The sequence below is a fragment of the Engystomops pustulosus genome, chromosome 7, assembly GCF_040894005.1.
Source record: "Engystomops pustulosus chromosome 7, aEngPut4.maternal, whole genome shotgun sequence".
In the NCBI taxonomy this organism is placed as follows: Eukaryota; Metazoa; Chordata; class Amphibia; order Anura; family Leptodactylidae; genus Engystomops; species Engystomops pustulosus.
The window spans coordinates 160108931-160136584 of record NC_092417.1 but is presented as its reverse complement, the minus strand read 5'-3'; the positions used below and the strand labels follow the sequence as shown (position 1 = coordinate 160136584).

Sequence of the window (27654 nt, the reverse complement as noted above, 5' to 3'; positions counted from 1 at the left end):
CTGCTCAGCTTCTCCTGCTCTATAACATGCTGTCTGCAGATAAGACACTGTGTATATTCTGCTCAGCTCCTCCTGCTCTATAATATGCTCCATGCAGATAGGACACTATGTACAATATGCTCAGCTCCTCCTTCTCTATAACATGCAGCCTGCAGATAGGACGCTATGTAAAATTTGCTCAGCTCCTCCTGCTCTATAACATGCTGCCTGCAGATAGGACGCTATATACAATCTGCTCAGCTCCTCCTGCTCTCTCCCTGCATGTATAGATGTCTTATAGCTCCAGACTTTTGCTGTCTATGGCTATGAGGCTGCAGTAAAGCAAATCATTAAATGCTATGAACACAGCAGAGGATGATGTTATTTTTAATTGATGTTTCTCATTATTTTACAGAACAGACCGCCCCCCCCCCCCCCCCCTCCCTGGGTCACCTCGGATGAAGGCATGGCTGCCCATGAGTCTGACGTCTGCAGCCATGTACGAGTGGTAGTCAGAGTCCGTCCTCCAAATGAAAAAGAGAAACTTGCCAATTTCACCAGCGTCGTCCAAGTGGTGGATAAACACATCCTGGTGTTTGACCCGAAAATCGAAGAAGTCAACTTCTTTCATGGCAGGAGCGGCGCCAACCGGGACATAACCAAAAGGAAGAACAAAGACCTGAAGTTTGTGTTCGACAGCGTCTTCGACGATAACTCGACTCAGCAGGAAGTGTATGAGCAGACCACGCGGGTTGTACTGGACGGTGTCCTGAACGGATACAACTGCACTGGTAGGTGCCCCACGTCTAACATCAAGACCCCACGAGACTGGTGATAAAAGGTACCCCACTAAACTAGCAGTCCCCTCTGGTAGGGGATGAAATGTCCCTCTTTTATGTGAACTCTGATCTATTTAACGCACACAAAAAAAAACTCCTCCAAAGGCACATGGTAATGAGCAGAGAAGAGTAATGTTTGCTTAAAATGAGTCCCTTTTAGAGTCGGCCGCCCCTATTTTCGGTTACATAGCACCCTGAAACGTGCCTGATGTCATATTAAATATTAGAATCTCTGTTCACATCAGACTTGTGACAGATTTGAATGATTAAAGTCACCGCAGATATAGGTACTTGTTTCCGGGGAGCATCCGAAGTAAAGCTCCCCCTCCAACCTCTCATATTGACTCCTCACAGGCAATAAATGGTTCTTTTATGCTAATTTGCAAATGACTTTTCTCCAGTATATAGCCATCCATCCCGCCCCCCAAAATATAGCTAGCAAGCCCTGACTATCCCTCTACCCCCCAGTATATAGCCTGCCAACCTCCAGCCCCCCAGTATGTAGTCTGCCAACCCCTGCCCCCTAGTATATAGCCTGCTCCCAGTATATAGCCTGCCAACCCCCTGTCCCCAGTATATAGCCTGCTCCCAGTATATAGCCTGCCAACCCCCTGTCCCCAGTATATAGCCTGCCAACCCCCTGCCCCTAGTATATATCCAGCTCCCAGTATATAGCCTGCCAACCCCCAGCCCCCCAGTATATAGCCAGCTCCCAGTATATAGCCTGCCAACCCCTTCCCCCTAGTATATAGCCAGCTCCCACTATATAGGATGCTAACCCCCTAGTATATAGCCAGCTCCCACTATATAGCCTGCCAACCCCCTGCCCCCCAGTATATAGCCTGCCAGTTCCCTGCCCCCAGTATGCCGAGCACATAAAAATAATAAGCTTAGTACTCACATTTCTGATGCCCCTTAAAGATATCTATTGTCATGGCGTCTATGTAACGTACAGCGCCAGACTTGGTCCGGTAGTGTATTCGTAGCGCAGCGGAGGTGCTCCTCGGACCCTTGTATCACATTGACCTATACCACTGGCAATATGCACTGATGTTTTCCTGTATAACATATTGGTTTTTATTCTCTTGTTTAGTCTTGGCCTATGGAGCGACGGGGGCAGGCAAGACGCACACCATGCTGGGCTCTCCCGGGCACCCTGGGGTGATGTATCTCACAATGATGGACCTCTACAACCGGATAGAGAGCATGAAAGAGGAAAAAGTGTGCAACGTGGCCGTCTCTTACCTGGAGGTTTGTACATTCTATCACGCTCCCGCTGTGATCCCTATTTGAATGGCGCAGCCTATGGTTGTGTTCATACTGGTCTTGTTTGGACCTGCAAGGGTTTCAGAGGATCCCGTCTCTGCCTGTCTGTGGATGAGACGTCCCTGGCTGGAAAGGCCTTTGATGGAGAGAAATGTGATAGTCGGCCCCTTCTCCGTAGCAGTAATCTCTAAGAGCGCGTCATTTACATCAAATCGATTTCTCAAGCCTCTATAGGCACAAGCAGCAGGTTTCTGGAGTGGAGACTGTGCAGTTTTGATGGCTTCTTAGTTTTTTGCTCTTATTTATTTTACTGCCACTATGTCAGAAGTATAAGACTAGCTTATGGTCTTTTTTTGGGGGGGGGGTTGTTGCACCAGACCCCCATTGATTTATTGGTTTATCCTAAAGTAAGGCCATCAGCATTGTGTGGTTTGAACAGCTTCTGGGAGTGCCTTAAGGTAATGATACAAGTTATTTTCTTTTCTTTTTTTTATACAAGGAGGGGCTGCAGAACATTTTATTACTGGGGGAGGCTCCAGAACATTACATTAGTGGGGGAGGACTGCATGGGACATTTCATTTCTGAGGGAGGGCTGCATGGGGCATTTCATTACTAGGGGAGTGGTGCATGGGGCATTTCATTACTAGGGGAGTGGTGCATGGGGCATTTCATTACTAGGGGAGGGGTGCATGGGGCATTTCATTATTAGGGGAGGGCTCCATGGGGCATTTCATTACTAGCGGAGGGCTGCATTGGGCATTTCATTACTAGCGGAAGGCTGCATGGGGCATTTCATTACTAGGGGAGGGCTCCATGGGGCATTTCATTACTAGCGGAGGGCTGCATTGGGCATTTCATTACTAGTGGAAGGCTGCATGGGGCATTTCATTACTAGGGGAGGGCTGCATGGGGCATTTCATTACCAGGGGAGGGCTCCATGGGGCATTTCATTACTAGCGGAGGGCTGCATTGGGCATTTCATTACTAGTGGAAGGCTGCATGGGGCATTTCATTACTAGGGGAGGGCTGCATGGGGCATTTCATTACCAGGGGAGGGCTGCATGGGGCATTTCATTACCAGGGGAGGGCTGCATGGGGCATTTCATTACCAGGGGAGGGCTGCATGGGGCATTTCATTACCAGGGGAGGGCTGCATGGGGCATTTCATTACCAGGGGAGGGCTGCATGGGGCATTTCATTACCAGGGGAGGGCTGCATGGGGCATTTCATTACCAGGGGAGGGCTGCATGGGGCATTTCATTACCAGGGGAAGGCTGCATGGGGCATTTCCTTACCAGGGGAGGGCTGCATGGGGCATTTCCTTACCAGGGGAGGGCTGCATGGGGCATTTCCTTACCAGGGGAGGGCTGCATGGGGCATTTCCTTACCTGGGGAGGGCTGCATGGGGCATTTCCTTACCAGGGGAGGGCTGCATGGGGCATTTCCTTACCGGGGGAGGGCTGCATGGGGCATTTCCTTACCGGGGGAGGGCTGCATGGGGCATTTCCTTACCGGGGGAGGGCTGCATGGGGCATTTCCTTACCGGGGGAGGGCTGCATGGGGCATTTCCTTACCGGGGGAGGGCTGCATGGGGCATTTCCTTACCGGGGGAGGGCTGCATGGGGCATTTCATTACCGGGGGAGGGCTGCATGGGGCATTTCCTTACCGGGGGAGGGCTGCATGGGGCATTTCCTTACCGGGGGAGGGCTGCATGGGGCATTTCCTTACCGGGGGTGGGCTGCATGGGGCATTTCCTTACCGGGGGAGGGCTGCATGGGGCATTTCCTTACCGGGGGAGGGCTGCATGGGGCATTTCCTTACCGGGGGAGGGCTGCATGGGGCATTTCCTTACCGGGGGAGGGCTGCATGGGGCATTTCCTTACCGGGGGAGGGCTGCATGGGGCATTTCCTTACCGGGGGAGGGCTGCATGGGGCATTTCCTTACCGGGGGAGGGCTGCATGGGGCATTTCCTTACCGGGGGAGGGCTGCATGGGGCATTTCATTACCGGGGGAGGGCTGCATGGGGCATTTCATTACCGGGGCAGGGCTGCATGGGGCATTTTGTGACGGACGAATATGATCAATACATTTACCATCCTAGGCTTATATTCCAGTCAACAAGTTTTCCCAGTATTTTGGGGTAAAATGAGGTACTTCGACTTATCCTTCAGTATATACAGTACTTTAAGGAAGGTCCCCTACTTAAGAACACCCGACTTACAGATACATTTGGTTACAAACGGACCTCTGTATGTTGGTAATTATTGTACTTTAGCCCTAGGCTACAATAAACAGCTATAACAGTTATCACAGGTGTCTGTAATGAAGTTTTATTGTTAATCCTGGTTCTTATGACAACCCAACATTTTTAATAATTCAGTTGTCACAGAGACTAAAAAAACTTTGTCTGAGGTTGCAATTATAATATATTTAGTTCCGACTTGCATACAAATTCAACTTAAGAACAAACCTACAGAACCTTGTATGTCTTGTACGTATTGCAGGGACTACCTGTACATACTATAATTAAGCAGAAATGTTCATATTGTTCTACATTAATATATACACGCATCTATCCTCCAGAAATAACCTTCATTTTCATAGGTGTACAATGAGCAAATCCGTGACCTCCTAGCAAATTCCGGTCCTCTTGCTGTTCGCGAAGACTCTCAGAAAGGAGTAGTAGTTCAGGGACTGACACTGCACGAGGTACGAGTCTACTGAGACGGGGTCAAACCTGACAAGGTTGTTTATGGCTGACAATGAATGACAATTGATGATCGTCAATGCTCAGCCAAAAAATAAAAAAAAGTATCGCACTGTAATGAATGCACATGTGGCAGGGATGCTTAGCGGATGGCATCTCCTTCTGAATAGGTCACAGAGCATGCCCACAAAGCTCTCATAGAAGCCAATGAGTCGTCTCCAAAGCACAGGTAGCTGTGAAGCATGTGATTGCTGTAAAGAGATGTCTGAACTGCTGCAACAAACGGACAAATAGAACTGATACAAAACAAAATGTTCTTTGTCTTGTTTTAGTTAATTAAAAAAATATATATATCAATTTTTAATATTGCCGACTGATTTGGCAAGCTCTGTGCAGCGCTGCTTAATCTGTGTGCGCTAATAATGGAATTATTATTATTAGTAACTATTGATTAGGAATGTTTGTAGTAAATGGATGGATTCCTGTTTGAAGTCTTCTTCTTCTTTTTTTTTTTTTTTTTTTTTCATTTTGAATATTGTTTTTCCTTTTTTAATTAAAATATATTCTCCTTTCAATGCCCACAGCCGAAATCCGCCGAGAACATTCTGCAACTGCTTGACTACGGGAATAAGAACCGGACCCAGCACCCCACCGATATGAACGCATCCTCTTCCCGATCACACGCTGTATTTCAGGTGAGATGATTTTATCGCCTCCTCACCACGTCTGATTTTCTAAATACCAATGTATTGAATAAAACCGGAATATTCAAGATTGATTATTCATTATGGCATTTTGTTTGTTATAACATCTCATTTTTCCAATTCCCCCGTTAAAGGGGTTGGCCACTAATAACAAACTTTACCAAGGTAAGTAAAATAACATAACTTCCATACCTGTGGTTATGACTCGTGGTGATCCGACTTGATGGTCGAGGCCGTCATTCAGGTCTAACAGCCTGACCCCCACATATTGCCAGATTGGTGGCTGAACAGCCAATTTGACAAATTGATGCCCCCAACGATTACCCAAACCCGCACTCATCTCTAGTTATGATGGAAGGGCCTGCTGATGCACAAACCCCTAACCACTTATATAGGAGTGGTCATGATGGAGAGCGAGTGTGCAGATAGTAATTACCGCCTTGCCTCCTCCATCCGCCGGAAGGCAGCAAGACTGCAGACCAAATTTTACCAGGGTAACTAAAACACAGTATTGGGGTAACTCGTGTAATTCTTACAATGGTAATGTTTCATTAGAGTCGCCGTCAGTTTGTGTGTCCTGCCGACCTCCAGCATATGGAGGAGGTCGTGCAATCATTACTGTCTGCAAGCCCCCTCCCTGATAACCAGAGGTTATGACTGAGGGGTGTGTAGATGTCCCTCCAACCATGCCCCTCCTAACACTGATGCAGGAGTGATTATTATGGAGGGGGTTTCCACAGAGTAATGACGGCACGGCTTCCTCCATCCCCCGGAAGGCAGCAGGACACAGAACGTTGCAGATGATGACTACTTTACCAGTGTAAGTACAATATGGGTGACCCTATTTGTGTCTTGTACCTACACTGGTAAAGTTTGTTCTTTGAATGGGGCATGTCCATACCCAGCTGTAAAGCGGATCTCTAGAAGCTGCAAACAGCAGCTCAGGCAATATGGCTGCCGCCCTAGAACATATAAAGAAAATACAAAAACAAATATACAATCAGAAAGTTAAAAAAAAAATTAGCTTTTAATTACTTAAGATTATTTTTTTTTTTTTTAAGATCTACTTAAGACAGAAAGATAAGAGCGCCAGTATTAATCAAAACGTCCGAATCGCCAAGATGAGCCTCATCGATCTGGCGGGTTCAGAGCGGGCGAGCGCCACCAACGCGAAAGGGGAGCGGCTACGAGAAGGCACAAACATAAACCGCTCCTTACTGGCCCTGGGGAACGTCATTAACGCTCTGGCGGATCCAAAGGTGAGCAGATAGACTTGCTGCTGTAGTAATAGTAGATATTTTGTTGTGGCCACATGCAACCAACAGAATAGAAACCTGTTCAAGGGATTTGCATTGGGTGCTGAGCTGGGGAGGTAGGAGACCCGGATGCTGTGACTATTCCCCTCCTCTCTCCATCGAGCTTTTCAAAAATCACAAGCAAATCCTATGGAGTATCCATCTTCACAGATATGTAGACTCCTCTGCATGTGCATAGACTCTGTAATGTCTTTTCTCACATCTGGGCGATTTCCTCTACTCCTGGGAGCTGCTCCATGGCCCATCTCAGTGGATGGTCGGTCTCTAGGGTGGATTTTCTCCCCTGCTCCTTCCCATTCTATGGTACATTGTGACCCGCGTCTGATGTCAACCCCCTAGGTCTAATGTATTTGTAGATGGTGGCATCTGTGTATGAAAGGTCCTAAGAGGGCTGCAGTACCGCTTGTCCCTTTACAGGGCCAGGAGATCCATCATTGAGACAATTCACTGCAGAAAATGATGGCATACAAGTGTCAGTATTAATTTAACTTGGGAATTCGGTGAAGGTTTCCAAGTGGTGGTTGACCATTGACTACTACAGTTATGACTAGGGTCTTCTGTGTCCTTTCTGTCAGGAGCCGGTAGTGAGTGCAGGGAGGATGTGGCTTGTTTGCAATCTAAAGGAAGGGGCCGCCAGCAAATGGCTAATGATTCTTAAAGGCGAAACCTAATTTGCACTTTTGCCAATATGATGTCACATTCTACCCCTCCCTGTACAATGACCTCTATATAGATAACACTGACCCATCATTACATCACTACTGACAATAGATGATGTCACAGCTTATCTCCTCCCCTCCCTGTACAATGACCTGTATATAGATAACACTGACCCATCATTACATCACTACTGACAATGGATGATGTCACAGCTTATCTCCTCCTCCTCCCTGTACAATGACCTCTATATAGATAACACTGACCCATCATTACATCACTACTGACAATAGATGATGTCACAGCTTATCTCCTCCCCCTCCCTGTACAATGACCTCTATATAGATAACACTGACCCCTCATTACATCACTACTGACAATAGATGATGTCACAGCTTATCTCCTCCCCCTCCCTGTACAATGACCTCTATATAGATAACACTGACCCATCATTACATCACTACTAACAATAGATGATGTCACAGCTTATCTCCTCCCCCTCCCTGTACAATGACATCTATATAGATAACACTGACCCATCATTACATCACTACTGACAATAGATGATGTCACAGCTTATCTCCTCCTCCTTCCTGTACAATGACCTCTATATAGATAACAGTGACCCATCATTACATCACTACTGACAATAGATGATGTCACAGCTTATCTCCTCCCCCTCCCTGTACAATGACCTCTATATAGATAACACTGACCCATCATTACATCACTACTGACAATAGATGATGTCACAGCTTATCTCCTCCCCCTCCCTGTACAATGACCTCTATATAGATAACACTGACCCATCATTACATCACTACTGACAATAGATGATGTCACAGCTTATCTCCTCCCCCTCCCTGTACAATGACCTCTATATAGATAACACTGACCCATTATTACATCACTACTGACAATAGATGATGTCACAGCTTATCTCCTCCCCTCCCTGTACAATGACCTCTATATAGATAACACTGACCCATCATTACATCACTGCTGACAATAGATGACATCAAAATTGAAAATGAAAATCACCCGCTCTTTCCCTCACTGTTGGCGTTTGCTGTATACATGTGATTGAGGCTTTTCCCTGTTGTGAAGTTTTTTTTTTTTTATTGTATTCTCAGTAATGAATAATTATAAGATGTAGTTGTGTGACGTCAGAGGGGCTTCCATGGACCACATGATGACATATAAGATCTTTGATGTCCCTGTAGATGTATTCGGGAGGATAAGTTCTGGGTATGACAACGTTCGTGCATCTTATAGGGAAGCGGAAACAAAGACCCGGCGGAGTCACTGAACGTAGTTATTCCCACTCACAAAGTGTCCACTTACTGCCTTTAGTCTGTCAGTAAATGTCTCCGCCGCTGTCATTACACGTCCCTCTGCTTTCCTGATGTTTGTACTCGCCCAGCACTGGCTGCGCTTGTCAGACTTCAGCGCTGCAAAGAGGGAAACGTATGGAGCCGGAGTGTCTGTTCTTCATTGTAATGCTACTTCTTTACTGTCTTAAATAGTTTGTTCACTTTCAGCAAATAATTAATATTGTTTGTGTAATGAAAAGTTCTGCACTTTTCCAATATATTTTATGAAATAAATCATCATGGTTTTCTAGATCTCTGCTTGCTTCGTTGTTTACGTCCTGTCATATGATGTCACACAGGTGCACGGCTCATTATATCCCTGGTCATATAATGTCACACGGGTGCAAGAATCGTTATATCGCTGGTCATGTGATGTCACACAGGTGCACTGCTAGTTATATCCCTGGTCATGTTATGTCACACAGGTGCACTGCTAGTTATATCCCTGGTCATGTGATGTCACACAGGTGCACGGCTCGTTATATCCCTGGTCATGTGATGTCACACAGATGCACGGCTTGTTATGTTTGTGGTCATGTGATGTCACACAGGTGCACGGCTTGTTATATCCCTGGTCATGTGATGTCACACAGGTGCATTGCTTGTTATATCCCTGGTCATGTAATGTCACACAGATGCACGGCTTGTTATGTCTGTGGTCATGTGATGTCACACAGGTGCACGGCTTGTTATATCCCTGGCCATGTGATGTCACACAGGTGCACGGCTTGTTATATCCCTGGCCATGTGATGTCACACAGGTGCACGGCTTGTTATATCCCTGGCCATGTGATGTCACACAGGTGCACGGCTTGTTATATCCCTGGCCATGTGATGTCACACAGGTGCACGGCTTGTTATATATATCCCTTGTCATGTGATGTCACACAGGTACACGGCTCGTTATATCCCTGGACGTGTTATGTCCACAGGTACACGGCTCGTTATATCCCTGGCCATGTGATGTCACACAGGTGCACGGCTTGTTATATATATCCCTTGTCATGTGATGTCACACAGGTACACGGCTCGTTATATCCCTGGACGTGTTATGTCCACAGGTGCACGGCTCATTATCACGGAGAGTGATTTGTCATAAGGAGCTGTGCACCCGTTTGACCTCACATGACCTGGGAAATAACGATCCATCCAACTGTGCGACATCACATGACCAGGGATTGGTTTCTATCCACAGTAAACAATGAAGCTTCTTACAGAATGACAGCAATCAGACGTCTAAAAAAAACTGTAAGGAATTGATGTACAAAAGTTTGTTGGAAAATTGTATAAATTTTCACTACACAAACAATATAAATTATTTGCTGAAAGTGGGCGGCCCCTTTACAGGTAAGGAGGGGCTCTGTTTTCTAAATAGTTGGAAGCAGAGGGGGGGATAATGGTAGGACTTGAGTATAATAAGCCTCTGATTTTCCTCTATGCTGAGGATATGGGATGACAATCAATCTTGACACAACCCCTTTATCTTGCCACAGAGACGAATGTCATTTTTAAAGGGAAATGGTGCAGCCAACAATCACGATTACCCTTGTTCCCATTGCCGTGTAGATGATCTGTGCAAATTGTTTAAATGCTGACGATGCTGCAGAGACTTTTGTACCTTTAAGGAGCCCAAATTCAGCTTTCATACCCGAACCCCAACAGTAGCAGGACATGGTTTCTCTACCTCCTTATAGAGAGACGTGTCACAGATATTACCGATATTCCCTATGAAATGGCAACTCTGGGAATCTGATCTTCTGTTATTCCCACTGGAAATCATTGACAGATTGTGCGTTTAGTTTGTGGGAAAACCCCTTAAAGATAAAGTTAGGCCCTATCCACGGGATTAGGCCCTATCCCTGCTGAGACCGCCGCTGATCGCGAAAACTAGGGGTCCGAGCATGACCGTTCTGCTCCTTTTAATCTCTATGGGGCAGATTATACTTACCCGGTCCAGTCGCGATCCCGCGGTGAGGTCTGCCGCGATTCACTAAGATCGTGCGCCCGATATCCAGCAGGTGTCTCTGCTGTGCTGAGGTCCGCCGGAGTTCACCTTCTTCTTCCTGGTGCATGTAAGTGCTTGATCTTGCGACACAATTTAGTTTTTTAAATTCCGCGTTTTTTTTCCGAATCCGTCGGGTTGGCCCATTTCTGTCGCTTGAAAGTGGGCGCCAATGCACCACAATCCCATTACGTGCGCCAAAATCCCCGGGCAATTTGGCGCAAAACGGAAATATTCGGGAAACCCGACGAAAGTGCAGCGTTCGGACCCTTAGTAAATGAGCCCCTATGTGTACAAGAACGCACCCTACAAATGGTGACACCCCAAGCGTCAAGTTGGGCACTTTTTTTTCCAGGAGGAATAACAGGGGGAAAGCACCATGTTATATTCTACAAGATGAATCTTCTGTGTGGTTGTGTTTTATGTTCCTCTTTTTACTTCTTTTTATGCACAAAGTATATATTCTGATGGAATCTAGTTTTGTGGCCTCTTCCCCAGTGTATGTGTGTATGGGGTCTAGGTTACATATAGTATCCACACTTGTAGCCCTGATTTCCCCCGGGTCCCTCTTTGCGGTCTCCGCACTCGCTCCCCTCCGTCGCCTCGGGTTAAGTGATATGTCATATTTCTGTCATCAGGCCACCATTTTTCGCGGCGATAATCTCTCTTACAACTTCCTGGCTTAACATTAAGGTCACGTTTTAACGCTTTTGCGGTCTGTAAGCTACGATGGCATTTTACAGCTCATGAGTAATTTTTGGCGCTGGAGTCAATGGAGGCACATTTAACGAATTAATAGAAATGAGTGTAAGAATCACATCCTCACGCTCTGTAGAGGCAGGTCAAATTTTTATTTTTCAATGTGTGTGTGAACATTTTGGCAAGGTAGGGTTTGGTGATTTTGGTAAAAGGGGTATTCCAGGAATAAGCACAATCACATTCAAATGGGTCATTAAAATATAAGAGAATATGTAATAAGTTATTTAGAATGTTGCTCTGTCATACACTATGCTGGAGAATTGTAATGCTACTGGTCCTGTAATCAGTCCATTGATTTTGTCCCTGTGGAGGAGAAACAGGACATTAGATGGGCAGGTCATATGTCCACACAACATGTCCTGCACCATCCTGGATAGGTCATGTGATCACAACTGTGTTTGGTTGTAGTCAGTTGGCTGCAGTGCATCCAGTATGGCCAGTGTGTGGTGAGACCCATCTCAGTTATGCCATGTACAGTGATGGCAGTTACACATCATTACTATTGTAACATAGCAGGACAGTCTGTTACATCATCATTGGGAGCAGAGATTAAGAGGGAGGAGCTGTTAATGAGTTCTTAGAGATCATGGGAGTTGTAGTGTTCTGTGGTGGCCATCTTGGAGATAACTCCACCTACATTAGAGCGGCCATAAAAACAAACTATTTAGACTTTGTGACAACGAGTTTTGTTGTATTTATTTACTTAGAGCATTATGGGTTTTGTGGGTTTTTTGTATCAGATGTTCATATTCCCAGAAATTTTTTTTAATTATATTATTTTTTTGTAGTAGGCTTCTGGAGGCGGATTGTAAATACATTATATTGAATCTCAATTTTCCTATGTATGCTGTCATCTCTCTAGGTATCCCCCCCCCCCTCTTGTTATCCTCTCTGTACAATCCCATTCCTCTCTGTTGCTTCCCCCCATAGTTCTCTGCTCCCACTTTGATGTTCTCTCCTTATTCCATAACGAGAATTAGAAAATTCCAGGAGCTGAAGAAATGTTAGTTCTGCCTGCATTCCTCCATAAGTTACACCCATACATCCGTATTCCAGTATTTGTGTAAGATAGATGAATTCCCAGTTCTCCCGTTGGCTCCGCCCCCCATGCAGCTGTTGGCTCCAACCCACGGGTGGTAAGCAAACACCAATTTTGCAATTCTGATAGAAATCTGAATCATGCCCCTCTAGGTGAATTAATCAAATACATTTTAGTAACAGTTGCATAAATGTTGTAAACTAATAGGTTAGAGTAATTTTTGTTTTTTATTTTTTTTTATTTCAAATAAGCTTTATTACAAAATATCTAGTTACATTCATTAAAAGAATACAGCCTACAGTATCCATGTTAACAAAATTTTACCAGATCCTATACAATTTTTTTTTCTGTCATATTCCCTCACTCATCCCTCAGCCTTTTGCTGTCCTGATTCCTGAAAAGTTTTTTAAAAAAGCAGAACAAAAAAAAAACGCAAAAATAATCCTTAGCCGAGTCTGTCATTTTGAAGGAAACAAATGTTATTTCACTTTCACTCAAGTTTAATTCACATTACCTGGCTCCCTGCCAGAAGCATGTGTTAAGTCCCGGGGAGGAGGCAGCTGCAGCCTGTGTCAGTCTCTTCTCATCCAGCTCCCTCCCCACTTCCTGTCATGTGCATTGAGCAGGCAGGGGAGGGGTATGGTGTGGAGGAGATGGAGACTGAGACACAGGCGACAGCTGCTCCCCCTCAGGACTCACTGAACACTGCTGGTAGTGAGACAGAAAATGTAAATTCAATTTCTCTAAAGTCCTGAAATGATTCAGTATGCTGGCAAAGGCATTTTTAAAATTGGCCTAGCAAAGGTTATAGGTTATGGATTATAATCAGCTGGCAGTTTGTAGTAGAGCAATGCACAGTGATTTCTCAAAGTGGACCTTAAAGAGAGCCTGTTACCAGGAGTGTCATTTTTAGCTGCTGACGGGTTCTCTTTAAGGTCCACTTTGAGAAATCACTGCATTTCTCTACTACATACTGGCAGCAGATTATAATGCTTGGGAGATGTGGTAGACTTGCTTCAAATCCTACACAGGGCCATACTGTTCATGACTTAACTCTCTTGCTCCCTCTAGGGGCGGTTGGCGGAAGCCTAAATAGTGGAGCCCAACCTGGTTATTTCTTGGAAGTTCCGACTCCAGAAATAAGGGGGCTATAGGTCTTCTGTACCCACTGCACTGTATAGGTCAGTGATGGCGAACCTTTTAGCAGCCGAGTGCCCAAACTGCAATCCAAAACTCCCCTTATTTATCGCGAGGTGCCAATCAGAAATTACTCCCTGTTCTGCACCAATCAAAAATTGCTCCCAGTTCTTTAACAACTTTGGAAAATTTGCATCATTTTAGCTTCTTTCCATTGTCCCTCTGTGCACAGAGTATCGTGGGGCCAGCAGAAGGTCCTCCAAAGATAATTCGACCCTGTCTACTCATTCTCCCTCTTCCTACAGTCCCAAGTAGCAAAGTAAGTGTCACTTTAATATATGACTGAAAGCAGCAACTTTTAAGTTGCTCAGAACTGCAGGAAGATTCTTTGAGTCCTGTCTGGTGTGCTGGAGCGATGGCCCAAGTGCCTACAGAAAGAGCTTGGAGTGCCGCCTCTGGCACCCGTGCCATAGGTTCGCCACCACTGGTATAGGTTGTGTGTGAGCCTCTACATGGGAATTTATCAGATTTTCCATCCTTTGTTTATGAATAATGTGGAGGAACTGGGGAGGACTGGCAATGGGGCGGCAGAGTCTAGAAGGAGAGGACTAGCTATTGAGTGACCTGTATATACCTGACAACATGGAAAATGTCCAATGATGGTATCAACATCCTGTCTTTATCAGGAAGAGCAGCTCTGAAGCACAAACTGCTGCTCTGTCTAGTGCTCTGTCTAGCAACAGGAATTAAAAATAGAGCGGCCACTTGTCTCATCCAGAGAAATCCAGCTCTCGGAACCCCCCAGGATTCACCGAAAAATCCACCCTCCTGAGTATTTGTCTCAAAGTATTTTTGGGCGTGGATAGAAATTTAATATTGAAATTAAATTTAAATTAAACATTTTTAGTTATCGATTGAAACCTGTTATTTTCCCTTTTTTTTTTTTTTTTTTTTAACTGTAAATCTTAGAAAACCTCCCTGAAACTGTGGGAATCCTCCATCAGGCTCGCGTCCCGGTGATGCAGCACATGTGCCGGAGCCGCCGCGTCTTGTTCCAGGCTCCAGCATTACAATAGCAAAACCAAACAATGCGTCAGGGAGGGATTTTCTCTTGTGGTTTCATATACTTTTTGGTTTTTTTTAAATTTCTCTTGAGTTCCTAAATAGCTTGTAATTAAACAAAATATTCAATAAAGCGTAAAGCCCTCAAAAACTTGTTTACGTGATCTAATAATTCCAATATGGCTCACATCTGCGCGCCACCACTCCGATCCTACAAGCTGCTGTTTTTGTAATGAAAATATTTTCTTTTTTTTTCTCCCCCCCCCCCCCCCCCCCCCCCCTTTCTAAAAACACAGTCTGGATAAAGTAACATCAGACTTTGCTTCCTCCAGCTGTTATTGAAGTGTATTTTGTAAACAAAAGTTATTTGCGTAACATTTCACGCATTGTATCATAATTTATAGAGGATCCACCAAAATCTAAAGACATTTTTGTTTTCGTAACTGCTTTAGTTTCTTTTGTATTTGTAAATATTCTCTAAGGGATTACCGTATATACTCGAGTATAAGCCGACCCAAGTATAAGCCGAGGCCCCTAATTTTACCACAAAAACCTGGGAAAGCCAGTTGACTCGAGTATAAGCCGAGGGTGGGAAATACATTGGTCACAGCCTCCCCAGTATATAGCCTGCCGGACCCTGCCCCATAGTATATAGCCAGCACCTGCCCCCCAGTATATAGCCTGCCAGCACCTGCCCCCCAGTATATAGCCTGCCAGCACCTGCCCCCCAGTATATAGCCTGCCAGCACCTGCCCCCCAGTATATAGCCTGCCAGCACCTGCCCCCCAGTATATAGCCTGCCAGCCCATATCCCCCAGTATATAGCCTGCCAGCCCATATCCCCCAGTATATAGCCTGCCAGCCCATATCCCCCAGTATATAGCCTGCCAGCCCATATCCCCCAGTATATAGCCTGCCAGCCCATATCCCCCAGTATATAGCCTGCCAGCCCATATCCCCCAGTGTATAGCCTGCCAGCCCATATCCCCCAGTGTATAGCCTGCCAGCCCATATCCCCCAGTGTATAGCCTGCCAGCCCATATCCCCCAGTGTATAGCCTGCCAGCCCATATCCCCCAGTGTATAGCCTGCCAGCCCATATCCCCCAGTGTATAGCCTGCCAGCCCATATCCCCCAGTGTATAGCCTGCCAGCCCATATCCCCCAGTGTATAGCCTGCCAGCCCATATCCCCCAGTGTATAGCCTGCCAGCCCATATCCCCCAGTGTATAGCCTGCCAGCCCATATCCCCCAGTGTATAGCCTGCCAGCCCATATCCCCCAGTGTATAGCCTGCCAGCCCATATCCCCCAGTGTATAGCCTGCCAGCCCATATCCCCCAGTGTATAGCCTGCCAGCCCATATCCCCCAGTGTATAGCCTGCCAGCCCATATCCCCCAGTGTATAGCCTGCCAGCCCATATCCCCCAGTGTATAGCCTGCCAGCCCATATCCCCCAGTGTATAGCCTGCCAGCCCATATCCCCCAGTGTATAGCCTGCCAGCCCATATCCCCCAGTGTATAGCCTGCCAGCCCATATCCCCCAGTGTATAGCCTGCCAGCCCATATCCCCCAGTGTATAGCCTGCCAGCCCATATCCCCCAGTGTATAGCCTGCCAGCCCATATCCCCCAGTGTATAGCCTGCCAGCCCATATCCCCCAGTGTATAGCCTGCCAGCCCATATCCCCCAGTGTATAGCCTGCCAGCCCATATCCCCCAGTGTATAGCCTGCCAGCCCATATCCCCCAGTGTATAGCCTGCCAGCCCATATCCCCCAGTGTATAGCCTGCCAGCCCATATCCCCCAGTGTATAGCCTGCCAGCCCATATCCCCCAGTGTATAGCCTGCCAGCCCATATCCCCCAGTGTATAGCCTGCCAGCCCATATCCCCCAGTGTATAGCCTGCCAGCCCATATCCCCCAGTGTATAGCCTGCCAGCCCATATCCCCCAGTGTATAGCCTGCCAGCCCATATCCCCCAGTGTATAGCCTGCCAGCCCATATCCCCCAGTGTATAGCCTGCCAGCCCATATCCCCCAGTGTATAGCCTGCCAGCCCATATCCCCCAGTGTATAGCCTGCCAGCCCATATCCCCCAGTGTATAGCCTGCCAGCCCATATCCCCCAGTGTATAGCCTGCCAGCCCATATCCCCCAGTGTATAGCCTGCCAGCCCATATCCCCCAGTGTATAGCCTGCCAGCCCATATCCCCCAGTGTATAGCCTGCCAGCCCATATCCCCCAGTGTATAGCCTGCCAGCCCATATCCCCCAGTGTATAGCCTGCCAGCCCATATCCCCCAGTGTATAGCCTGCCAGCCCATATCCCCCAGTGTATAGCCTGCCAGCCCATATCCCCCAGTGTATAGCCTGCCAGCCCATATCCCCCAGTGTATAGCCTGCCAGCCCATATCCCCCAGTGTATAGCCTGCCAGCCCATATCCCCCAGTGTATAGCCTGCCAGCCCATATCCCCCAGTGTATAGCCTGCCAGCCCATATCCCCCAGTGTATAGCCTGCCAGCCCATATCCCCCAGTGTATAGCCTGCCAGCCCATATCCCCCAGTGTATAGCCTGCCAGCCCATATCCCCCAGTGTATAGCCTGCCAGCCCATATCCCCCAGTGTATAGCCTGCCAGCCCATATCCCCCAGTGTATAGCCTGCCAGCCCATATCCCCCAGTGTATAGCCTGCCAGCCCATATCCCCCAGTGTATAGCCTGCCAGCCCATATCCCCCAGTGTATAGCCTGCCAGCCCATATCCCCCAGTGTATAGCCTGCCAGCCCATATCCCCCAGTGTATAGCCTGCCAGCCCATATCCCCCAGTGTATAGCCTGCCAGCCCATATCCCCCAGTGTATAGCCTGCCAGCCCATATCCCCCAGTGTATAGCCTGCCAGCCCATATCCCCCAGTGTATAGCCTGCCAGCCCATATCCCCCAGTGTATAGCCTGCCAGCCCATATCCCCCAGTGTATAGCCAGCAGCGGGGGAAGCCAAAAAGGTGAGTTTTGATATATATTTTTTACTCTACTATAAGCCTAGTTTGGGTTTTCAGCACATTTTTTTGTGCTGAAAAACTAGGCTTATACTCGAATATATATATATATACTCGAGATTATATATTTAGTTGTTCTGTACCTCTGACATTCCTCTCGGCAGGCCTTAGACTTGTTTTGCTTGAATCTTGCAAATAGTAAAAGAAGAGACCATTTTATATACAATTTTGGGTGACCACAGTGGTGGAGGGGTCTGAATGGATCGGCCGGTTGATCATGCGTGGAGCGGTTTCATTCAAAGTCTATGAGGTTACAGGAGATGAGGAAAGTATGATCACCTAACTGCGCAAGGAGACTTACCGGCCGCGCAGGCGCCTCCCCGCTGACTCCCCGGCCGCCTCTGGATGACATTGTGGCCTTTATTTTTGGCGCCGTCTGTTTAGATTGCGCCCATGATGTAGGAAGAGATGTGGCTTCGAGTCTCGAAGGGCCTCCTTTCATTTCCATGGGGCAGCGGGTGTTGATTCCCGCCATGTCATCCCTCCCTAATAGTAACAAAGGCACAGAAAATTCCTCCTAGAACCAAACTCTGTTTTTAGTAACAAAACACTGTGACTTCCAGGCGTCTTTGGGGAAGGCCTGGAAGATTCTAATATGTTTTTTTTTTTAGCGTGGGAGGTCGGGGCCTGACATGTCCCTGTAGAGTTGTGCTGTGATTGAAGTCATGTGGCACGTCACTACCATTACATTATTGTCCGGTAGGCACGCCCCCCCCCCCCCTTTGGGATGTGATCCTATATTACAACCATTTTGCAAGTGGAATGTTTTTATTGGCCAACTTTTTATAAGCTTTTTATTTCTAGGTTTGCATAACTTGAATCTTTCAGTTGTCCTGCCAAATATGTTCTGGCGTAACGAGCATAACATATGGCTGCTTTTCTTCTTTTTATGTTGTTTTGTGAGCAGCGCAGGGACTCCTCGTGTATGGGCAAATCATTGTTTTTAAGAAAATCCACTCTTAAAATTCATCGTTATAAGGGGTCTGTTACTTAGATCCAGGCACAATGACTGTGGTAATCTTCTTATATCTGCTATCCATGGCCTTCCTTCCTTCTAAAATCAATTTTTAAAATGCTTCTGAGGGTTTTACCAGAGCCCCTCCGTGATGTAGCTTCACAGGCTGTTACACTGTGCAGGAGAACTTCTTCCTCCCACTGTGTGAGATTACATCAGCCTGAGAGAAGGGGGTGGTAAGTGTAAAAGCGTGTGAGGACCCTCCCCTGCGCCCCCTCCGGGAGCCTTTCTTGGGACATTAGCTTAATTTTAAAAGTTGATGTTAGAAGGAAGGAGTACATGGATAACAAATATAAGAAGATAACACAGTCACGGTGCATGGATCTATGAGTAAGTGCCCCTGGTGTATTTTGAGGTGCATGAATCCCAAAATTAACCGTCGGACAAAATTTCTCACCCCAAACACCACAGAGGCCCGAGCTCCCACCTTTTTCAGCACTTATGTTCCCCGGAGTCCCTGCCTCTTTCTGTTAACTGTTATTTTTTCAGCCTTGGACAATAATCCCTTCAGGGACTCCTAGCATCCTAGAAGCAACTGTGCTAGGAATAGATAGGGTTCTGGTTGAAGGGACTTTAGTAGCAGAAACCGTGTTCATTATTGTCCCAGGAGAGCTGTGTAACCATATTTTTGTGTGTGGTGTTAGTAGCAGCAGGACTGTGAAAATGGCATTTATGTTCCAGGACTGTAGCTGGACGTGGAGCACTGAGGGAACGTCCTTACACTTCTGTGTTCTCTCACCTCTGCTTTAATATTCGACCATAAGACTTACATTTTCACTGTGGGTGTGCTCCCACATTCAGGTTTTCAGATGCAGGTGTGGATCATAATGGGCGGGAACATTTCATTGGGCGACGCTGCTCCTCTTTTTTTTCACTCTGGTCCTGGTTTGGACATCAAAAACTGCATATAATTAGCTGAATGGGAGAAAACATCCTTAGTCCAAGCAGAGCGGAGGGTTGTGCAGTTTTTGGTGAAGTCGTCTCACACAACAGAGATATAGAAAGTCCAGCTGCAACCCTGGAGTATGCATACATTTTCCACAGTCCTGCTGCCACTAACAAGACAAACAAAGAAGGTTTTGTTACAGAGATCTTCCAGGGACGATACCTAACACTACAGCTTTGTTTGGTCTATACCGTTTTTGGACTCCCTTTAAGTGCATACAAATACATCTTGTGTTCCTTAATTTTTTTTTTTCGGGGTGGGGGGGGGGTAAATATTTTGAGGTCCTCTATTCAGGCTCGTTGTTGCGATTGTAGTCCGAGAACAAATATTGCTTTGGAGGAACTGGTATTTCTACGAATGGCATGAGCATCCCATTGATTTTAAACGAGAACGGTGTAATTCCTCCTTTGTCCTGCGGTAGCGCTGTAGGGCATGTAATCGATCAGCCCTTGTGAGTGATCTGAGGATTGTTGGTGCAGCCGCCTACCTCAAAGAAATTGCTCTTCACCGTAATTTATGTTTTCTTTCAAATATCCATGGATGAAAAACAAAGTATTTTTTATTTTATTTTTTTTTAAATCTATTCTTTTGGAGATGTAAGAAAGAGATTAGTTGTCAGGGAAACCATAACGCTTTTTTTTCTAATTGTGCGAATTAAAAAAAAAACCGAACAGCTTTGTAAGGTTGTCCTCAAGGTTCACGTGAGGTAACACCTACACTTTCTGCACGTCCTCTGTTTATCGGAGCCCCTCAATCAATTTACTATCAAGAACCTCCAAAGTATTATATCCGGGAAATTTCAGGGATCAGATATAAACAGAGATTGTTATTGTTGTTGGTAGAGTATACTGGACTTGTGTGTCGCATAGAGGCCGTCACGGTACTTATTGGGGTTTTTTTTTGTCCTTTGGGAAGGGTAAGCATAATAGCGAGTCAGCCCATTTTGCTGAATGTGCATGCAACCGTTTTGAGCTCTTTAAAGGGGTTTCCCCATGAAAGGCAATTCTCAAATGTCAATGCTGTTTAGACAATAAAGATCATTTTTAACTCCTTACTTTACAATTTTCCCTCAGTTTTATTGCTGTTTTAGCTCCAGGGATGTCAGAGTGTGGGTGGGGACTTTCTAAGCAGACACTTCATGATCCCTCTTGTGCTGTGAGATGCTGCGTGCTGATAATGTGCTTAGATTATTATGGTCCAGGTTTACAAACGCTTTCATTTGGCTTCTGAACATTCGCTAATATCTGATAAATAGAAAAAGAGAGATGAGACAGGTCACAGATGATGAAATCCATGAGATGCAGATAACACACAATGACATTCTCAGCTCTGCTATATTTCAGCCATAACATATACGTTCAGCTCTGCTCTGCCCCCTCCCTGGATAAATACCTTCTCTGTCTGTAGCTTGTAGCTTTACTCTCCTCACGCTGCTTGCTGGCAAGAAGTCTTTGTGTGTCTGTGTGTGAACTCATCTTGGAATGCAAGGGTGGGGGCCAATGCAGAGAGGAGCTCAGTGCAGCATCAGGCAGGAGAAAAATCTGTCCTGCCCGACCCTAGGCTTCTGATTTACGGTTAGAAATTGTGTACACCAGGACTGATAGGGACAGGTTGGAATTATATCTGGGAAATGCTGCATTTTTGTTAATAACAGTGAATTAGAGAATGTGCTATTTTGTTATCCTGAGTATATAAGAACCTTGTCTTCTTGGGATTACCCCTTTGAAAGAAATCTACCTTAAAATTCCATCATGATAAACCAGGATCATTACTCATAGCTCCAGGCACCGTGACTGTGATAATCTTCTTATATTTCTTATCCATGGCCTCCGTCCTAAAATGAACTTTTAAAATGATGCTACTAAGCCACAAGGGCTCCTGGGGGTGCTACCAGAGCCCCTCTGTTTTAAAGCTTTTCAGTTTGTTACTCTGTGCAGGGCCAGTAGGGCTTCTGTTGGTTTTGCTAGGGCCCCTCCATGTAGTACCTTCACAGGCCGTTACACTGTGCAGGAGGACTTTTCCCCCTCCTACTGTGTGAGATTTTATCAGGTGGAGGGTGAAGTCCCCAGGGGTAGGGGGAGACAGTGTGACAGCCTGTGAATATTTGTAGATTACTTAATATCTAACACAAACTGAGTTTAAAGAGGTTGTCTATTGGATAGGGCCTTACTTGCTGATATATAGGGGACCCCACCGATCATGGGAACAGGGCTTGTCGCACATACACCCTAATGTTCTATTCACACCATGGGCACTAAAGGAGACATCCGCGAGCCATTCTCAGCTATCTCCATCAGTTGCATAGACAGTGAATGGATAGGCAGCGCACATGTGCGAGCATCCACTCTATTCTTTTGGGATGTAACTGACCCCCGTTCTCTTGATCCCTGGGGGACCACATCACTGAGAGCCCCCACTTATCGGCAAGTTATCTTCTATTGTGAAGAACCCCATTAAGGAGGTGGAAGTAGACCGCTCCATACACTTTGTAGGCTACAAATTTAACTCCAGGGCATGAGTTGTCGGTCTTTGAGGACCCCCTTCAATGTGATGGTGCATCAGAGGTTTGTAAAAAGGAGGGAGGGGGCGAATACTTGTTAGGTTTCTGCTGTGTTGAAGGCCCTGCCCTGAGAGGGTCATGTCGCATGCTGGTTGTATACGGTTGTATTCTCGTTTCCTCCTCACTACGATGGACAGATTACAGCAATGTATAGTTTTTCCGAGGCTCGGAATTATTCATGCTTTGTGTGCCCTTCTAGACAAAGAAGCAGCATATACCTTACCGGAACAGTAAGCTTACACGCCTCCTGAAGGATTCGCTGGGAGGGAACTGTCACACCATCATGATCGCCGCCGTCAGCCCCTCATCCGCCTCCTACGACGACACGTACAACACTCTGAAGTATGCAAACCGAGCCAAGGATATCAAGTCTGCCGTAAGTGAGAAGCCCGCCCCTGCTTTACATATCACGTGTTGCCTTTTTTTTTCTTTCTTTTTGGGGCTGCGGAATAAGATAATAAAGTCGTTAAAGGGGATTGACTCGGGGTGTAAGTAATTATAGGGTTTGCGGTAATCTCACAAGCCGATCCCATTCTTATGCTGTTTGGGTATCCCGGCACTCTTCCCAGTCACATAAGAAAGGATCACTCGGCTAGTTAGAGGGATTTTCCACTTTTAGCATCTAAACCTGCTATTTTTTTTGTGCAATGAAAAGTTATACAATTTTCCAATATACTTTCTGTATCAGTTCCTCACAGTTTTTTCTGGATCTCTGCTTGCTGTCATTCTCAAGGAAGGTCATGTGATGTCACGCTGGTGCCCGACTCGTTATAGAACACACTGTGATATACTGAGCCGTGCACCTGTGAGACATCACATGACTATGGATATGAGGAGCCCTGCACCTGTGTGACAATACATGACCAGGGATATAACGAGCCGTGCACCTGTGTGACATCACATGACCAGGGAAATACCGAAACGCACGCCTGTATGATATCACATGACTATGGATTTAATGAGATGTGCACCTGTGTGACATCACATGACCAGGGATATAACGAGCCGTGCACCTGTGTGACATCACATGACCAGGGAAATAACGAAACGCACGCCTGTATGATATCACATGACTATGGATTTAATGAGATGTGCACCTGTGTGACATCACATGACCAGGGATATAACGAGCCGTGCACCTGTGTGACAATAGATGACCAGGGACAGAACGAGCCATGCGCCTTTGTGACATCACATGATCAGGAATATAACGAGCCGTGCACCTGTGTGACATCACATGACCAGGGACAGAACGAGCCGTGCACCTGTGTGACATCCTATGACTAGGGATATAATGAGCCGAGCGCCTGTGTGACATCACACGACAGGGGCCAGTTTATATACTGGTAGTAAATAATGAAGCTTCCCATAGAATGACAGCAAGCAGAGATCTAGAAAACATTGTGGAATTGATACAGAAAGTATATTGGGAAATTGTATAACTTTACATTACTCATGTCACGTATTTGCTGAAAGTAGACAAGACCTTTATTGCTTTTGATCAGTGACTCCTGAGGCCAGTTATCTGACTTCAGTGAATTTGTGAACAATTTTTGAACAATGGAAGGGACAGGTGGTTACATTTGTGAATAGAGTTTGTAGCACGATTTTAGTGAAATAGAGCATATCCTCACACTGCTATGCTTCGTTCCACAGTGCACTCATATAAAAACAATGAATGAATAAAATGCTGTACCTTGCTTCTGGTTCGGTACTACAGCAATCATTCAAATCAGAAGGGCTATGGCACAGTTCAATGCGCACAGCAGTGTGAGGACACAAAGCTCAAAAACTCAAAAATTTTGTTACCATCAAAGGAAAATCTTAGAGTTTAGTGTAGTTTTAGACACATTTATGACTACACACATTTATGACTACGCTGCACACCAGGAGAGAACTGACATGCTGAGTTCACTCCCGCGGTGCAGCGTTCGGGCCGTGCGTTCCAGGCAGCTTGCGTTGCGAGTGTGATGCGAGTTCATCGCATCACACTCGCAAGTGTGGAACGGGCCTAAGACAAAAGGGCATGGCTTTCGAGAAAGAGGTGTGCACCAAAAATATTCAAGTGAATTTTGGCACATTTCTGGTGTAGAGTAAACCAGCTTATAGGACGTTAGACCAGACCTCACTCCAATGAAAACCAAAGACCTTATCTACTCTGAACCTGGAGACCAACAGAAGAGACTATAACTGCAAGGTCAGACTACAGAGGCTTTGTTTGTAGTCTGAAAACATGGAGCCGCATAGTTCTGCACAGGAGCTGGATACCCAAAGAGAGTCGCTCCGTTGGGCGATGTAACCGATTTTATTGTAAGGTTTGTTTTTGCTCTTACGCTATTGTAACTGGTTTCCGTCTCTCACCTTGGACTGAAACCCATTTTTCATTACTTGCGCAAATTCATTATTAAATGAAGCTGATTTTTTTTTTCTTTCTTTTTTTTTTTTTTCTCATTTAATTTTGCTCATGAACAGGTGAAGAGTAACGTGGTGAGCCTAGACAGTCACATCAGTCAGTACGCCAAGATCTGCGAGCAGCAGAAGAAAGAGGTGCGTTTAAAGTGTGAATTTTGTATTTTAAAGGTATCGCTTATAGTGTCTTAAAGGGGTTTTCGTGTGGGGGGGGGGGGGGGGGGGGGGCACCTGACATTACAGTGGTTCACTACAGTGCCACTCAGTGTAACAGTTTGTGTCTGGTATTACAACACACTTTATTGGTGGGGGGGGGGCGTTCTGCAATACCAGACCGAACCCATAAACAAGAGTGGAGCTGTTCTAGGACGTCTATTACAAAACTGTGTGATTCAGATCTCCATGCATCATGTTTCCTATATTCCGCCTATTTCTAGATTGCAATGCTGAAGGAGAAATTGAAGAACTACGAAGAGCAAAAGATACCGGAGCAAATGAAGCAGAACCAGCTGTCCGCCACAAACCAGCAACAGGCAGAAATAAAGAGGTACCTGCTTCTATGGACACTGCTGGGGGACTACCTCACCTTTGCTGCAGAGTGTATGTTAGAGGTTTAAGCTGATTTTGTACTGGGATAATGACAATGGTCATGCTCAGGATAGTCAGTGAAAGCTGAAACTTGGGCTACATTCACACTACAGTACGGCGGGCATAGATCTGCGCAGGGATGAGCGCCGGTCGCCCCCCGCCATCTCCATAGAGATGATTGGCAGTGGCGCCGTATTACAGGGACATGTCCTATCTTTCTCCTGTCTACGGAACGCACTGTACTGCTCCCGTAGGACGGCGTGAGCCCATTGCCATGTATGGGGAATGTATATACAGCGGCCGTATATATGGGTCCCCCATACATTTATGTGAATATAGCCTTCGCTAATAGATTTGGTAGCGAGTCGCCAAACTGTGGATATCTGATGTAAAGGCACAGCAGTCTATGCTACTACAGTGCAGCAGTTGTTCTCCCATATTCCTGCACTGCTCCTCTCATGCCCCCAGGGCTTTCTGCAGGAAGGATTACTAACTTTCCATGATTGCTATCACTGACAATAAGGGAAATTGTTTCATTACCCTCCTTATGTGGGATAAAGGTGTCAAGTATTTTGCACAGTGTAGTCCATGGAGGCTCAGGCCTCGCTAATAGGGTCATCCGAGTTTATGAAAAGCAATAAAAGCGGCTCCATTTATCTACATGCTCAGCAATTGATTCTATACTGTAGTGTAGCAGTGGTTTTTAAGGGGTTTTACCACGAAAACCAGAAGATGTTGTTTATTGTGGGGGATCTCCGTGATGGGACCACCACAGATCACGAGAATGGGGGTCCAATTTACCGCAGTTGGACCCCTCGTCACTCCCCAAGATGACTGGAGCAGCCTGTCGCGCGTGGTCGGACTGCCCTGTCCATCTCCATGGAGCTGACGGAGATTGCCAAGGGCCGGTCATCTCCAAGATTTGACCCCATTTGATCCTGTTACTTGTAATTTGCAGAGGGTTCCTTCACTGAGACCCCCACGATCTGCAAGTTAGGCCCTATCCTGTGCATAAGGCCTGACTTGTTTTGTGGGAAGACCCCTTTAGTTCCCATATTCTTGCACAGCTCCTCTGTTATGATGCCGCCAGGGCTTGCTGAAGTAATTACTTACATTTCATTATTGCATTCGCTGACGTTAAGGGGATTAGTTTCTTTCCTACGCACAAGTGGAATAAATGTCACATTTTTTGGCGCACACGCTCACGGTGCATGCTCAGGGTAGTCTGTGGACGTTCATCCTTTGCTAATAGGGTTAATAGTGGGGGCACTAAACTGTGGAAATTAGAAGTGTTCTCTAAATGCTTACCTGTGAATGCCACAATATTGTGGCACATATATTTTGGCGTAAGTGCAGTGAGCATGCTCAGGGTAGTCCGTGGACTCTCTGCCTCAGGGTGATGCCACACATGGCGTTTTTAGTACGTTTTTAAGCATGCGTTTTCAGTCCGTTTAAAACGCATCCCTTTTTTTTTTTTTTTGTCCGTTTTTCCAAATTATCTGAATAGATAAACGGGTTGTAAGCAGCCAACCCCATGGTAAACGGTCAAGAACACATGCTGTTTTAAACGGATCAAAAACGCCACGTGTGGCATCACCCTTAGCTAATAGGCTTAGCAGTGGGGCCACAAAACTAGAGTCATTAGAGTTGTTAAAAAAATTAAATAAAAAAAAAAAACGCAAAAAGGCGCAACATTTATTTAAATATTTACCAGCGGATGCTACTATAGTATAGAAGTGGGTGTAATTCCTACATTCTTGCACGGCTCCTCTGTTTTGATGCCGCCAGGCTTGCTGCGGGATAGATTACTAAATTCTAATGATTTAGGGGAAATCGCTAATTCTTTCACATCAGTAAAATGGCATAAAAATTCAGCAAGTTTTAGCTTTTTTTTAATTTTATTTATTTTTTTTATGCCCTACCCTCGCTTAAGGGGAAGGTACGAGGCCTACCACGAGCTTGTGTTAATGGATACAATTACAAGAGCTCTGGTACCTATGAAGATGCTGCTGTGCCAGTACCGTGTGTGTATGTATATATGGCTATATATGAGTATGAATGGATATAGCCATACTTGGAATGGATATCGGTCACGGCAGACCTCCATGATTGACGCAGACCAAGGACTAAGAAAAATGTGACGTGACATAGATGCAGACCCTGAGCTCTACCACCCCCACATAGACTGACATACACAAACATGCCGTGTGGGCTGCTGCATGCACTTCTTCTCTAAATGACATT

General features: G+C 46.1%; 1 protein-coding gene across 2 annotated transcripts in view; it reads left to right on the top strand.

Annotated features, from left to right (window-relative positions):
- The first annotated feature begins 412 nt into the window (after window positions 1-412).
- Window positions 413-27654, top strand: part of KIF18A (kinesin family member 18A) — a 56772-nt gene continuing 29530 nt past the window's right edge. For both annotated transcript variants that reach the window (XM_072118563.1, XM_072118564.1), the window contains exons 1-8: window positions 413-770; window positions 1912-2069; window positions 4692-4796; window positions 5379-5489; window positions 6560-6757; window positions 22613-22789; window positions 24886-24960; window positions 25260-25369. In XM_072118563.1, coding sequence (XP_071974664.1) covers window positions 446-770; window positions 1912-2069; window positions 4692-4796; window positions 5379-5489; window positions 6560-6757; window positions 22613-22789; window positions 24886-24960; window positions 25260-25369 — 1259 coding nt within the window. In that variant the 5' untranslated portion in view covers window positions 413-445. The remainder of the gene's footprint in view (window positions 771-1911; window positions 2070-4691; window positions 4797-5378; window positions 5490-6559; window positions 6758-22612; window positions 22790-24885; window positions 24961-25259; window positions 25370-27654) is intronic.